General features: G+C 38.6%; 1 protein-coding gene across 1 annotated transcript in view; it reads right to left on the bottom strand.

Moving 5' to 3' along the window:
- SPIRE1 (spire-type actin nucleation factor 1) overlaps positions 1–16,996 on the bottom strand; it is a gene marked incomplete at its 5' end in the record, with an annotated part of 311,924 nt that overhangs the window by 219,320 nt on the left and 75,608 nt on the right. Inside the window, one exon of the mRNA XM_006876930.1 lies at positions 913–990. Within this exon, the coding sequence (XP_006876992.1) occupies positions 913–990 (78 nt within the window). The remainder of the gene's footprint in view (positions 1–912; positions 991–16,996) is intronic.

The raw sequence follows: 16,996 nt of genomic DNA on the forward strand, positions 1-16,996 counted from the left end.
TCTAACCTTGAGGTCAGCAATTTGAAACTACCAAAGGAGAAACATGAGACTTTTCTGTTCCCATACAGATTTACAGGGGCAGCTGCAATGGGTTCAAACATAGCAATGATTGTGAGGTTGGCCCAGGATCGGGCAGTGTTTCATTCTGTTATGCACAGTGTCACTATGAGTTCGTACTGACTTGATGGTTTCAAACAACAACAATAGCAAAGATTTAAGCCTCAGAAACCCTATACAGGGTCGCTATGAATCAGAACCACAGCACATAGCCAATCACCAACTATATATATATGGCACTCTGGTAGTGTAGTGGTTACGAATCGGGCTGTGAACCACAAGGTCAGCAGTTCAAAACTACCAGCGGTTCCATGGGAGAAAGATGAGGCTTTCTGCTCCTGTAAAGATAGATAGATGGATAGATAGATAGATAGATAGATAGATAGATAGATAGATAATAGATAGATAGATAGATAGATAGATAGATAGATAGATAGATAGATAGATAGATATAGATATACACACACACACACACACATATATACTTTTATTTTTGTTCAGTCTGTTGAGTCTGTTCCAACTCATAGCAACCTTTTATAGGGTTTCTGAAGAGCAGCTGGTGAGTTTGAACTGTCAATCTTGCAGTTCAAATCGACCACGTAGCCCAGCGCTTATCCTCTAGCACCATACCAGGACTCTCTCTATACATATATACATACAAACATATACAAAGTGCCTCAGAAAGTTTATATAAAATTACATATGATTTGAACCACAAAGTCAGTGGTTCAAGCTAAACAGCTGCTCCTTGGAAACCCTATACAGGGTCACTATGGGTTGAAATAGACTCGATGGCACTAAAACAAATATATATATATGATTACACAAAACTAAAAGCACATAAAATTATTTTACCCAGTCTGCATTTTTCAGCTCATCCAGGTCTGTGCTAGATTCATCATTCTTCTCCATTTCTTGTATCTTCTTTAGATTCTACCAGTTAAAGAAAAAAATAGGTATGAAAATTTCATTAAGCTATCTTCTCATATTACAATTCCTACTCTAGCTTCAGATATTACACACAAATTATATTTTAAAAGAGCTTACAGTCAATAATAAAATGGATAAATGTGTCCAGTAGTATGGCTGAGATTGTTCATTCTACTTTCCTTAAGGTGTTTTAGATGCACCCTTCACTTAACAATATTAATTCTCAGCTTCTAAGCCATACTGACACCTGCTTCTTGCTTATCAATTTTATGTTACCACTTTATATTACCATTATTATTGTTATTACTTTTTTTTTTTTTTTTTTTTTTTTTTTAACTAGAGTCCTCTTCTTTTCATCTGCACTGCATATCTCTTACTATAAACACTATAGAGCCTGGATTCTCTGTCAGGTCTCTGTTTTTGGCACTCTCCTCTCACATCCATACCTGGTCTCCACCCTGGACACTCTCCTCTATTTCCTGCTTGATTTCTTCAGTAGATGCTCTCCTCTACTTACCAACATGAAAATTCTCCTTTCCTCTCCCTTCTGGCTTGGTCTTTGCCTTGGATGCTATTCTTTCTTCACCCTCCCTATTTTTTTTTTTTTTTTTTTGTCTATTCTTCCTTTTCCTTTAGCTATCAGGCTCAACAGAACTCCCAATTCCTAGGGAAGTCTTTCCAATCTCCCTGATGAAACCAAAGCCTCCAATTACATAATTTTATAATATCATATGTCTTTTCACTATAGCACTTAACATTCAGTGTTACATTTATTTGTGTGAACATGTATATGCTTTACCATTAGACTTCACAAGGCACAATTCTAACCTCAGAAGGTAAGATAAATATTAGCACTTAGTTGATGTTCAATATACATTATGACAGCATAGTGGTTACGAATTGGGCTGCGAACCTTAAGGTCAGCGGTTCGAAACTACCAGCCACTCCAGGGGAGAAAGATGAGGCTTTCTACTCCAGTAATGATTTACACCCTCGGAAACCCTGTACAGGGTCGCTATGGGTCGGAACCGACTCGACGGCACTTAACAACAACAACATACATTTGTCAAGTAGTTAATAAATAAATTTCAACTGATAAAACACCTTTAAAAGCGCATGGATTCACCATTTGTAACTTTAAGAAAAATTTTAGTATTAATATAAGTTTACACATATTCATTGTAAATTTGTGATATATCATTCCTCTTCACATTAACTCAATTTGAATCTACCTTACTTTTTTTGCTTAGTTATTTGCCTACTCACATTTAGACGGAATTTAGATATAATATATGAAACCTACCTTATTTTACATGATAAAAAATAAAACATTTCTAAACCATCTATTTTTAGCTTCTCAACACCTCAGATTAGCCATATACAAAAATGAAGATATACCACTTGCTCTTCTGGACTTTATAATGTACATGAGTATTAGTACAGAAGGAATAAAATTACTTTGAAGACTTGAATAAAAAGGACTAAAAACAACATTATTTTCTCACTAGGAAAGAAATCTGAAAAAAAGAAAAAAGAATTACTTATTATTCTAGTGTATGTTTCCTTTTTATTAAGAAATGGGTGAAGGTTTACAGAGGAGATCACTTTTCCATTCAACAATTCATACATTTTCTTTGAGCTCATTGATTACAATCCCCACAATGGAATATTACTTATGTCACTTCTTCCCTTTGATTCCTGTCTCCATTACTCCCCTTCTTCTAATCCTTCTGAACTCGTTCCTTGATTAAATGTTACATGTTTTACTTCAAATTGTTACTTATTCTAAGGTCTATGTATCTCATTACTTCACCTTATAGACATGTCTATTGTTTGGCTGGAGTCCTGGTGAGGCGCTGTGGGTTAAGGTGCCAGACTGTAAAGCCATTTGAACTGCAAGGTCGGTGGGTCAAGCTCACCAGCTGCTCCTCAGAAACCCTAATAAAGCACCCTGATAAAATACCAGGGTCACTATAGGTCAGAACCGACTCGATGTCACATAACAACAACAACAACATTGTTTGGCTGAAAACTGATGTTTCATAAGCATTCTTTAAAGAAATGTCAGGTTTTATGCATGAGATGATAGAATCAGACATTTGCTATGCATCAGTTTTATGATTTTGTCTAAGTTAATCATCACATAACTTACAATATATTGTTCTGTGTATTAAATGAAACAAAATGCTAAAACAAATTATTGGCACACTGCTCAGTACAGATAATAGCTTTAGGATAATTTCATTTACCTTCCAAATATAATAAATCAGAACTTATTACATCATGTTGTTGTTTTTGTGTGCCATCAAGCCAATTCTAACTCATAGTAACCCTACTGGGCAGAGTAAAACAGTGTTTTACTATTCTGCAATCTCTACAGGTGCAAATTGTCAGATATTATTTCCCATGGAGCAACTGGTAAGTTTGAACCATTAACTGAGACAGGGGAGAAGGGGACACAGGAATTAGAATTAAATATGAGCCACTTATTAACTGAAAGCTTGTGACCTAAATCCTGAGGAATCTGAAGCCTTCTCTCCTCCTTGCTTGAGTAATTGTAAAGATGTGCAGGACATGCCCAGGGCACATAGTTGAGCAACCACATCCTGGGACATGCCATTAAGAAAGCCCACCTATAAAAATTCCATATTTTATGGGACTTCCCATTAAAGAATGCCACCCATAAAAATTCTGTATTTTGACTTCCTTGTGACTGTATTTTGACTGGTTTACTTGGTGTCCAAGGCATAATTTTTTTTTCACTTTTTTTTAATAGTGTTTTATTGTGAATTATATGGTAGTTTACATGGGAGAACATTAGTTTTACATTCATTCTATCGTACATCCTATCATTGCCATGGTTACAATCCCCTCCATGCATCATCAACCAACCAAAGGGTATACCCTGCAAGCCTGCACCCTACACTATACCACCCCCACCCCCCACCCAGTCTTCAGCACACAGTCGCTCTCCCTCTCTGGATGGAGCAGGCCCCAGCTGCTCCATCACTCCACGTCATTGTCTCTGCCTCCATCTCAGGCATCACTGTTTCTCTGGGTAGGGTCCTGCTCTCTGCTCTTCTCTGTTGATGGTCCTAGGGACCTCTGCTCCTAGACTGAAAAGTTAATCACTTCCTTCCTTGCTATGAAATGTCTACCTTTACATTTCCAACCTTCACAATCAGTCCTGATTAACAATTATTCACTACTGTATCGTAAGAGACCCATCTGCATTTCATTTCACCAACTCCGCCAAGGCATAATTTTAAAGAACAAAACTTCTGCTGAGGCAAATGAGAATGCTAGTCTGAATTAAGGTCCTAAAGAACCACGCATGTTCAACATTCAAGAAATAATTAATTTTCCTCTGCTCCTACAAAAGGCTTTTGCAATGGAATCTATCTTGAAGAAATATTGCATGTGCACCCAACTGCCATGTTGTCGTTGCTGTTAAGTATCATCAAGGTGAATTCAACCCATAGCAATTCTGTTTCCCAACATTTCTTTCTATTCCACTCAAGTGTCTATTTTACAATAGTAGGCAAGGGAAACCAATATTCATAAGACAGTCAAGCATTTTAGTATAATTTTCCCTCTTCAGCCTATGCCTCGATCCCTGTGTCACAAGAGTCTTGTTCCAAGGCTGAGCATACATCACTATTTACCTCTTTCCCAGTTAGCACATGCAAACCTGTCTCAATGTTCCTCTATCTATCTTGTTCTTCCACACCCTCCGCCTTCTTGTGTATTGCCCTCCTCAACACCCAAACTATGATGCATCTGCCCCCTACCCTGTGCTCTACCGTCACCTCTCTCACCTCCCCCAAACTCACCCGCCCCCACCGGTAACCAACAAATACTTTTTTTTTTCCTTTTTACTATGGGTATTTTTTCTTAAGCTTTTACATTAATGGTCTTATGCAATGTTTGTTATGCCTGACTCATTTCACTCAGTATAATGTACGCAAGTTTCATCCATGTTATGTGGTGGCTTGCAGCTTCCTTGTTATTCTTCAGTGTAGCATAATATTCCATTGTATGTATGTACCACAGTTTGTTTATACATTCTTCAGTTGATGGGCACTTGGACTGTCTCTATCTTTTTGCTATTGTAAATAGTGCTGCTATGAACATTGGTGTGCATATATCTTCTTGGGTTATAGCTCATATTTCTTGTGGGTAAATACCAAGTAGAGGAATTGTTGGATCATAAGATATTTCTATATCCAACTTTCTAAGGAAGCGCTATACTATTTTCCAGAGTGGTTGGACCATTTTGCATTCCCACTAGCAATGTAGGAGGGTCCCAGTCTCTCCACATCCTTGCCAACATTTATTGTCCTCTGCATTTTTGAACTTCGCTGTTCAACTTTGCTGGTGTGAGATGATATTTCATTGTTGTTTTGATTTATTACCTCTCTAATGGGTAATGGAAGTTCTGGTGTGGTGCTGTGGGTTAATGCGCCAGACTGCAAAGCCATTTGAACTGCAAAGTTGGCAGTTCAAGCTCACCAACTTCTCCTTGGAAACCCTATACAGGGTCGCTATGGGTCAGAACCGACTTGACGGCACTTAACAACAAAAATGGCTAATGATCATGAACACTTTTTCATATGTTTGTTGGCTGCCTGAATGTCTTCCTTAGCGAAGTGTCTGTTCATGTCCTGTGCCCATTTCTTAATTGGGTTATTTGTCTTTTTCTTGTAGAAATTAGTCAGTTGTCTGAAGTATCATTGTAAAAGATTTTTTCCCATTCCATCCAAGAAGCATCCTTGCTGTACCTCTTCCATCACAGACCCATTTGTTCTTTTGACAGTCCATGGTACTTTCAATATTCTTCTGTAACAACACAATTCAAATGCATTTATTCTTCCACAGTCTTCCTTATTCACTGTCCAACTTTTATACTTATATGAGCCAATTGATAAAAACATGCCTTGAGTCAGGCACACTTTAGTCCTCAAACTGATATCTTTGTCATTTAACACTTTAGAGACGTATTATGAAGCAGATTTGCCTAGTGCAGTACATCATTTGATTTCTTGACTACTGCTTCCATGATTGTTGATTGTAGATCCAAGAAAAATGAGGTCTTTGACAATTTCAATCTTTTCTCCGCTTATTATGATGCTATTTACTGGTTCAGTTGTGAGAAATTTTGTTTTCATTACACTGATATGCAATCCATACTGAAGGCTCTGGTCGTTGACCTTCACCAGTGAGTATTTTAAGTCCTTTTCTCTTTTAGTAAGCAAGGTTATATCATCTGTATATCACAGGTTGTTAATTTGCTCCCTTCCAATACTGATACCACAATTTTCTTCATATAGCCTAGTTATCAGATTATTTGCTCAGCATACAGACTGAATTAAGTATAGTGAATGGATACAACCTTACCATACACCTTTCCTAATTTTAAGCCAAGCAGTATCCCTGTGCTCTATTCAAATGACTGTCTCTTCATGGTTGGAATGGGGAAAGGGGGGGAATAATGTTAAGAAGCTTGGCTGTCTTTTTTTAATCTTGGTTTTCCTTGCATTATATTATAAAATAGACACTGGAGGGAGAGAGAAAGGAATAGCCAGAAACATCACCAAAGAAAGCTTGTAAGTCAGTCTTCTGCCTATAACTGTTTGGAATACCTACAATGGGGTTACAATGTGCCCAATGAAGGAGGCTTCCTGCAGAGCCTCTGTATTACATAAGACTATAGGTGGAAGCCTGAACCACATCCAGATCTTCAGAGATGGGAAATTTCCACTTGAAAGGATAAGCAGACCAGCCTGGAGTAGCTAGAAGAACAGAAGATACTTCTTAAAAGAAAGACCCACAGGAAAAATACAAAACAATACAGGCAGACCGACTGTTACTGTAAGAACAAGCAAGTTGCTTGTCCAGGTGACATCAAGGCAAGTGGTCGGGTTCCCTCAGTGCAAACCCTTTTCCAAGACTAAGACTCAGTGGGAATACATGCTCTGATTGGTGACCACGCTCACCACCCATAAGGGGAAGTAAGGGAAAAACAGCAATGAAGCGGCGAGATAAGCCCTACAATGTTCAATAGACTCCTGTGAACCCGGCTGGAGACTTCATTGGTCAGCAGTGTGACAAAACCTGGGGACTCTTGGGCCCAGAGTCAGTGACACAGCCATAGAGGACTAGAATGGAGAGTGAAGCGTCCAGCTGATAAGAATAGAGAGGATATGCGCAGGAACACCCACACTTGCAGAAAATACCCACTTGACCTAGCTTCAATGACTGGATGATCAGAGCTCAACCAGAAGAAGAAAGAAGACAGAAAAAAGCATAATCTGATACAATGTGATGAACTTGACCTACACCTATGGATTCAGTAGCTCAAAAGAGGAAACAAATCCTTACTGCAAAAATCATTCCCACCCCCTCCCCACACAGAGTAGACAGGGATGGGCAACTTGGACATTGGCTACCCAAAATGGGGGTGGGGGACTACAAAGGCAAGAAGTGACTAGCTTAAAAGCTTTCAAGAGGGAACCTCAATCCAGAGGGTATGGAGGAAGGCAGAATCTCCAGTGAGTAGTATTCAATCTGTCTAGGCAGGGCTGATGAAATGAAATGCAGATAGATCTCTTGTGATACAATAGTGAATAATTGTTATCAGGACTGATTGTGAGGGTTTGAAATGTAAAGGTATATGTTTTATAGCAAGGAGGGGAGTGATTAACTTTTCAGTCTAGGAGCAGAGGTCCCTAGGACCACCAATGAAGAAGAGCGGAGAACGGGACCCTACCCAGAGAAGCAGTGATGCCTGAGATGGAGGCAGAGATGATGACGTGGAGAGATGGGGCAGCTGGGGACTTGAAATCCAGAGAGGGAGAGGGGCTGTGTGTTGATGACGGAGGGGGCAGGCTTGCAGGGTATACCCTTTGGTTAGTTGATGATGCATGGAGGGGATTGTAACCATGGCAATGAAACGATATACGATAGAATGAATGTAAAACTAATGTTCTCCCATGTAAACTATCACATAATTCACAATAAAACATTTATATATCAATTAAAAAAATTGACGGGAGTAGAAAGCCTCATCTTTTTCCCATGGAGGAGCTGGCAGTATAGAACTGCTGACCATGAGTTTCACAGCCAGATTCTTAACCACTACACTCCCAGAGCTTCTAATATACCTACTGTAAAAATAGGGTTTTCTAGGAACAGTTGGTGAGCTTGAACCACCAACTATGCAGTTCAAATGGCTTAGCAGTCTCGCTCAATAAACCAAAGCGACACACCATACATATATATATATATATATATATAAAACTGTCTCTTGATCTATGTATAGGTTCCCTATGAAGACAATTAAAGTGTTCTGGAACTCCCATTCTATGCAATGTTATCTACAATTTGTTATGATCCACACAGTCCAATGAATTTGTATGATCAATAAAACACAAGTAAGCATCTTTCTGGTATTCTCTAATTTCTACCCAGATGTATCTGATGTAAGCAATGATATCCCTCAATCTATGTCCTCTCCTGAATCTGGCTTGAGTTTATTGCAATTCCCTACTGATGCACTGCTAAAACTGTTATTGAATAGCTTCAGCAAAATTGTATTTGCATATGATATTGTTTGATAATTTTCCGCTTTCAGTTGGGTCACCTTTCTTTGGAAAGTGTGCTTTCAAATATGGATCTCTTCTAGTTGGTTGGTCTGGTAGATAGATGTCTTGTAAATTTCTTGGCATAGATGAGTGAGTACTTCCAGCATTGCACCATTATTTGAAGCATTTCAATTGGTATTCCTTCAATACCTGGAGTCTTGTTTTTCACCAATCTGTTCACTACACCTTGAACTTCTCCCTTCAATACCATTAGCTCTTGATGATATTGTACCTCTCAAAATAGCTGGTAATCAACCAGTTCTTTTTGGCACACTGATTCCGTGTATACCTTCCATCTTCTTTTAATACTTTTTTCATCTTCAATATTTTCCCCATTTTGTTGTTGTTGTTATTAAATGCTGTTGAGTCAGTTCTGACTCACAGTGACCCTATATAGGGTTTCTGAGGAGCAGCTGCTGAGTTTTGAAGCCCAGACCTTGCAGTTCAAAACAACTTTGCAGTGCTTATCCTACAGTACCACAACAGGACTCCATTATTATTATTATTATTATTACCCATAGAATTCTTCATTATTTCAACTAAAGACTTTAATTTTTTCTTCAGTCCCTCAGCTTGAGAAATGTTGAGTGTGTCCTTCCACTTTCATATTCTAACTCCAGATCTTGGAGTATTTTGTTACAATATTTTACTTTCCTTCTCAAGTTGCCCTTTGAAATGTTCTGCTCAGCACTTTTACTTCATCATTTATTTCAGGCATTGTGGGTTAAAGTGCTGGACAGCTAGGTCGGTTTGAACTGTAAGGTCAATGGGTTCAAGCTCACCAGCAGTTCCTTGGAAATTCTATACAGGGTTACTACGAGTCAGAACCAGTGCAATGGCACTTAACAACAATAATAACAACAAATGTTCTTGATTAAGGAGCCATGGTAGCATAATGGGTTACAAGCTGGGCTGCTAACTGCAAAGCCAACAGTTCAACTCTACCAGGAGCTTTGGACGAGAAAGATGAAGGTTTCTGCTCCCGCAAAGTTGTATAGCCTTGGAAACCCTATACAGATTCGCTAAGAGTTTGAAATACTCCTCAGCATACTACCACTATCATGACCATGTTCTAGATTAAGTTTGAAATTCTCTTCTGACATCCACTTTAGTCTTTCCTTTCCTTTTTACTGAGCTTTTGCTTTCTTCATGTATGATGTTCTTTGTATTTTCACATAGCTCCTGTTTTCTTCTGTGATTTGTGTTCAATGTGTTATATCCATTCTTAAGGTGGTCTCTAAATTCTGGTGCGATATAATAAAAGTTGCATTTTGGCTCTTGTGCACTTGTTTTAGTTTTTTTAAGCTTTCATTTAAACTTGCTTAAGAGCAAAGATATTAATTTCCCATGCCAGCAAAATTTTTCAATATGTTAAAAAATCATCTGACAAAATCCAACACCCATTCATTATAGCAACTCTCAGTCAACTAGGAATAGAAGGGGATTCCTTCAGCCTGATCATCTAGAAAAACAACCCTAAAACTACTTTTGTAGTTAATAGTGAGAAAATGGATGCTTTCCCCCTACGACTGCAAACAAAGCAAGAATATGCATGCATCTTCAGCACTCCTATTCAATGTTACACTGGAATTCCTAACTAATGCAATTAAACAAATTAAGGATATAAAAAGTATACAGATGCAGAAGTAAGAAATAGAATTCTTTGTTTTTATATGACATGATTGGGAGGATGGCACAAAAAAATAACAGAGATTCAACCCTGTTGTTGTGTGCCAGTGAGTCAGTTCCGATTCATCGCAACCCTGTTACAGGGTTCCCAAGAGTGACTGGTGGGTTAAACTGTCAACCCTGCAGTTACCAGTCCAGTATTTATCCTATAGCACTGCACCTGGGTTCCAAAAACCCCATAGAGTTTAAAAATGAAAATATCAAGGTTGCAAGAAACATTGTTAACATACAAGTCTATTGTTTTTACATATACCAGCAATGCACATATGAAATTAGAAAATAAAAATACATCCATTTACATTAGCAAAAAATTTTTTTTTAATTTTAAAACTTAAGATATAAATCAAACAAAATACAAAGATCTGTTCACAAAAAACTATGACGTTCAACTGAAAGAAATCACAGATGTAAATTAAGTAGGACAATAGTCCATGCTCATATGTAGGAAAATTCAAGATTGTTAAGCTGTCAGTTCTTTTCAACTTGAGTAACAGATTCAAAGCAAAGCCATTCAAACTCCCAGTAAATTACTTTGTGGTTATCAAACAAACTCAAAAGACTGAGAAAAAGACAACATAATACTTTTTTATAATAAGAATAATGAAGTCAGATGACTGTCAGTACATGACTTTAATACTTACTATGAAGCTACAATAATCAAGACATTGTGACATTGGCATAAAAAAATAAATAATAAGACAAAGAGATCAATGGGACACAACAGGAGCCCAGAAATACACCCACACAAATATAGTCAGCTGATCTTTGACAGAGAACAAAAGATAATTTACTGGAAAAAAAGGCAGTCTTTTAAACAACTGGTGGGGAACAACTGTATATCTATATGCAAGAAAAAACTAATGTACACACAGACCTGACATCTTTCAAAAAAATTAACTCAAACAGACCCCAAACATATATGTAAAACACAGAACTGCAAAACTTCTAAAAGATAACACAGGAGACAAGCTAAGTGACCTTGAATTTACAAATTAGTTTTTGGATACACCACAAAAAGCACAATTCATAAAAGAAAAAACAGATAAGGTGAACTTCAATTAAATTTAAAACTTCTGCTGTTGGTAGGTCAGCCAAAAAGAAGACACCCCCCCAGTGAGATGGATTGACACAGTGGCCTCAACAATGAGCTCAAACATAACAACTGTAAGGATGGTCCACTACCAGTCAGTAGTTCTTTTTCTTGTGTAATAATGTTATTATGAGTCAGAAGTGACTCAATGGCACCTAAGAACAACAACAATAACAACATATGAAGTTCTGGGATCGTGCTGCAGGATAATGCACTGGACTGCAAGGTTAGTTTGAACTGCAAACCCACCAGCTGCTCCTCAGAAACCCTATGCTGGGTTGACTCAACGTCACTTAGCAACAATATCATTATGACGTAACTGCCAAATTATATCATTACATGACTTCCAAATCCAAATCATCACAGTTAGCATTACTCTTACCTCACACCTTAACATTTGCTACTGACAAAGTCACATTATTAATGTACAAAACAGTCAGATTTTGTTTATTCTATTGTCACAAATGTGAAATGTCAGATATAAGACAATGGATAAAGGAACCGTGGGTGTACACATTTATTATAAGGCTAAAATTCAAAATACTGACAAGCATCAAATATTGTTGAGGATATGAAATGAAAGGACTCTCATTCATTGCTGGAAAGAAAAAAAAGGCAAGCACAGTCTTGTCATATGACCCAGTAATTGTGATGCTAGGTAATTATGCCAATAAGCTGAAAATATGTCAAAACAAACATACAACAACAACAAAAAACAAAGAACCTTGCAAACAAATGATTGTTGTTAGGTGCCATTGAGTCGATACCAACTCATAGCAACCTTATACACAACAGAATGAACCATTGTCCGGTCCTGGGCCAACCTCACAATTGTTGCCATGCTTGAGTCCATTGACAACTTAAGTCCTTGACAACTTCAATCTTTTCTCTGTTGATAAGTGTGATGTTTAGTGGTCCAGTGGTGAAGATTTTTGTTTTCTTTACACTGAGATGCAATCCATACTGAAGGCTGTGGTCTTTGATCTTCATCAGTCAGTATTTTAAGGCCTCTTCATTTTCATCAAGCAAAGATGTATTATGTGCATATCACAGGTTGTTAATGAGTCTTCCTCTAATCCTGATGCCACATTTTTCTTCATATAATCCAGCTTCTCAGTTTATTTGCTCAGCATACACAATCGAAATCAGCACATAAACGAAAGCCTTTGCATAGTTAATAAAGCACATGTGAACAACCAAATATTAACATATAAAAACAAGAGTTAAATAGAAAATTTCAAAGGGCAGCTAAGAAGACAAAGTCAAATACTATAAGGAAATGTGCATAGACCTGGAGTTAGAAAGCCAAAAGGGAAGAATACAGCATTTTTCAAGGTGAAAAAATCGATGAAAATAACCAAGCCTCAACTTGCAACACTGAAGGATTTTCTGACTAAAATATTGAAGGATGTAGAAAGCATCAAAAAAAGATGGAAGGTCACTGTAACAATTGAAAATGGTTACTATTCAACCATTTCAAGAGCCAATGATACTGAAGGAAGATGTCTAAGCTGAACTGAAGGCATTGGCAATTGATGGAATGCAAATTGAAAAGTTTCAATAAACTGATGGAACACTGGAAGCACTCACTCTTCTATGCCAAAAAATTTGGAAGATTGCTTCCTGGTTAACTAGCTGGAAGAGATCCATATTTGTGCTCATTTCATAGACAGGAGACCAAAAATAATTTTGAAATCACAAGACAATATCATTACTATCACATGCATGTAAAATTTCGCTAAAGATAATTTAAAAATGGCTGCAACTATACATTGACAGGGAACTGCCAGAGGTTCAAGGTGGATTCAGAGAAGGGTGTGGAACAAGGGATATCATCGCTGATGTCAGATAGATATTTGATGAACACGAAGAATACCAGAAAGATGTTTACCTATGATTTATTGACTACACAAAGGTTTTCAATTGTGTAGCTCATGACAAGCTGTGGATAACATTATGGAGAAAGAGTATTCCGGAACACTTAATTGTGCTCATGACAAACCTGTTATGTAGACCAAGGGGCAGTCATTCGAACAGAATAAGGGAACACAGAATGGTTTAAAATTAGGAAAGGTATGTGTTAAATTTGTGTTCTTTCACTGTACTTATTCTATCCATATGCTGAGCACATATAATCCAAGGAACTGGATTATATGAAGAAGTAAGCGGCATCAGATAGGAGGAAGACTCATTAACAACCTGCGATATGCAAACGATACAACTTTGCTTGCTGAAAGCAAAGAGGACTTAAAATTCTTACTGATGAAGATCAAAGACCACAGCCTTTGGTAAGGCTTTGCACCTCAACATAAAGAAAATAAAACTACTCACCACTGGACCAATAAATAACATCAAGAGAAATGGATAAAAGATTGAAGTTGTCAAAGCTTTCATTCTGCCTGGACCCACCATCAACACTCATGGAAGCAGCAGTCAAGAAATCAAACATTGTACTGCATTAAGCAAATCTTCTGCTCAAGACCTCTTTAAAGTATTTAAAAGTAAATATGTCAGTTTGAGGACTACCTGACCTTAGCCATGGTATTTGCAGTACTGTAGAAGTATTGATGCATTTGAATAATGGTATTGGAAGAGAATAGTAAGTACCACGGACTGCCAAAAGAAAAAACAAATCTGTGTTGGCAGGAGTCCGAGTATTCCTTAGAAGCCAGGATGTTCAGACTTTGAACATGTTATCAGTAGGGACCAGTCCCTGGAGAAGGCTTCATGGTCAGTGAAAAAGAGGAAGATCCCAATAAGATGAAATGGCACAGTGGCAGCAATAGCGGGCTCAAGCATAATATTTAATTGTGAGGTTGCCACAGGGCAGTCTTTCATTCTTTTGTGCATAGTGTTGCAGTGAGTTGGTAATTGATGGTACCTAAAAACACCTCATAGGAATCACCTTTGTGTGAACTGATGGTGATCCTTATTGTCCCTTTAGTGGGATGAGGTCTGACCCTACCGCTACCACTTTATAAGGGGTGTTGATAAGTATCATAAATCCACTGCTATAATATACAGAATAATTTGATTACATTCAAAATGCTCTGTATTCTACCTATTCATTCGTCCCACTACCCCTGCCAACCACTGGCAGTTTAACTGCATAGTTTTACTTTTTCCAGAATGTCTGATATGAGGAATTCTCTGGGGATCTAGTTTTTTCAAAGTGGTTTCAAATATTTAGCAATATACATGTAAGGTTGTTCCATATCTCTTTTTACCTTGATAGTTAATTATTTTTATTGGTTAATAATAAATACTTCATTGTATGGATGTTATAGTTTGTTTACTCATTCAGCATCGGAACATCTTGATTGTTTCCATTTTTTGTTTGTTTGTTTTTTGTTTTTTTGTTTCTTAAATGATTTATTGTGAATTATGTGATAGTATACATGGGAGAACATTAGTTTTACATTTATTTTATCGTATATCGTCTCATTGTCATGGTTACAATCCCCTCCATGCAATCCTTCCCCCGTGCCCCCCAAGTTTTCAGCACACAGTCGCTCTCCCTCTCTGGGTCTAGAGTCTCCAGCTGCTCCATAGCTCCACATCATCATCTCTGGCTCCATTTCAGGCATCACTGCTTCTCTGGGTAGGGTCCCGCTCTCTGCTCTTCTCCCTTGATGGTCCTAGGGACCTCTGCTGCTAGACTGAAAAGTCAATCACTCCCCTCCTTGCTATAAAACATCCACCTTTACATTTCCAACCCTCACAGTCAGTCCTGATAACAATAATTCACTATTGTATCACAAAAGACCCATCTGCATTTCATTGCATCAGCCCCGCCTAGTCAGATTGAATACTACTCACTGAAGATTCTACCTTCCTCCAGGCCCTCTGGGTCTAGGTTCCCTCTTGAAAGCTTGTAAGCCAGTCACTTCTTGCCTTTGTAGCCCCCCACCCCCCATTTTGGGTAGCCAATGTCCAAGTTGCTCATCCCTGTCTACTCTGTGAGTGGAGGGGTGGGAATGATTCTTGCTGTAAGGACTTGTTCCCTCTTTTAAGCTACTGCTTCCATAGGTGTAGGTCAAGTTCATCAAATTGTATAAGAAAAAAAAAATTTTTTTTTTCCTCTTCTTTTTACTTCTGGTTGAGCTCCAATCATCCAGTCATCGAAGCCAGGACAAGTAGGCATTATCTGCAAGTGTGAGTGTGCTTATGCATATGCTCTCTCTTCTTATCAGCTGGACACTTCACTCTCCACTCTAGTCCTCTGTGGCTATGTCACTCACTGACTCAGGGCCCAAGGGTCCCCAGGTCTTGCCACACTGCTGGCCAACCAGGTCTTCACCTGGGTTCACAGAAGTCTATTGAACATTGTAAGGCTTAGCTCACCGCTTCATTGCTGTTTTTCCCTCACTTCCCCTTATCGGTGTCGAGTGTGATCACCAATCACAGCGTGTATTCCCACTGAGTCTTAGTCTTGGAAGGGGGTGTTCTCTGAGGGGACTTGACCACTTGCCTTGATGTTTTCTAGGCAAGCATGTTGCTTGTTCTTGTAGTAACAGTCGGTCTGCCTATGTTGTTTTATATTTTTCCTGTATGTCTTTCTTTCAAGAAGTATCCTCTGTTCTTCTAGCCACTCCAGGTTGGTCTGCTTGTCCTTTCAAGTGGGAATTTCCCATCTCTGGAGATTTGGATGTGGTTCAGGCTTCCACCTATAGTCCCATGTATTGCAGAGGCTTCGCAGAACGCCTCCTTCACTAGGCACGTTGTAGCCCCATTTTAGGTATTCTAATCAGTTATAGGCAGAATATGGACTTACAAGCTTTCTATGGTGATTCTTTTCGCTATTCCTTTCTCTCCCCTTCCAGTGTCTATTTTATAATATAATGCAAGGAAAAACCAAGATTCAAAAGACAGCCAAACATCTTAATATTATTCCCCCCTTTCCACATTCCAATCATGGCTCTATCTCTGTATCCCAGAACTCTATTGTTCTCAAGTTGTGCGTATACCATTATTTACCTCTGTCTCACTTAGCCCATTGAGACCTGATTAATTGTTCTCCCATCTGCTTTGTTCCTCCATTACCCTCTCCCTACTTGTATATTGCCCCCTCCCTAGCACCCAAACTATCCTGTCTGATCCTTGTCATGTGCTCCGCCTTCCCCTCCCTCTCCTCATCCACCCCCAACATCCCAATAATCAACAAAAAGATCACCCCCACCCCCCTTTAGTATGGGTTCTTTCCCTTAGTCTTTTTTTTTTAGTCCTTTCGAACATGCCCAAGTATTCTCCCATCTGCCCCATTTCTCCACTTCCCTCTCCCTCCCTGTATATTGCCCCCCCGTCCCTAGCACCCAAGCTCTCCTGTGTCCAATTCCCACCCTGCACTCCACCCTCTCCCTTCCCCCCACCCATCACCAACTTCCCAACAACTAACAAAGACTTTCCCCTACCCCCTTTTAGTATAATTTCTTCTTCTTCTTTTTTTAGTCTTTTACAGTAGTGGTCCTATGCAGTATTTCTCTTTTTGTGACTGACTAATTTCACTCAGCATAACGTCCTCAAGGTTCATCCATGATATGCGGTGGCTTACCGCTTCCTTGTTATTCTTCAATGTAGCATAATATTC

Source organism: Chrysochloris asiatica, unplaced genomic scaffold, assembly GCF_000296735.1.
Source record: "Chrysochloris asiatica unplaced genomic scaffold, ChrAsi1.0 scaffold00429, whole genome shotgun sequence".
Taxonomy (NCBI): Eukaryota; Metazoa; Chordata; class Mammalia; order Afrosoricida; family Chrysochloridae; genus Chrysochloris; species Chrysochloris asiatica.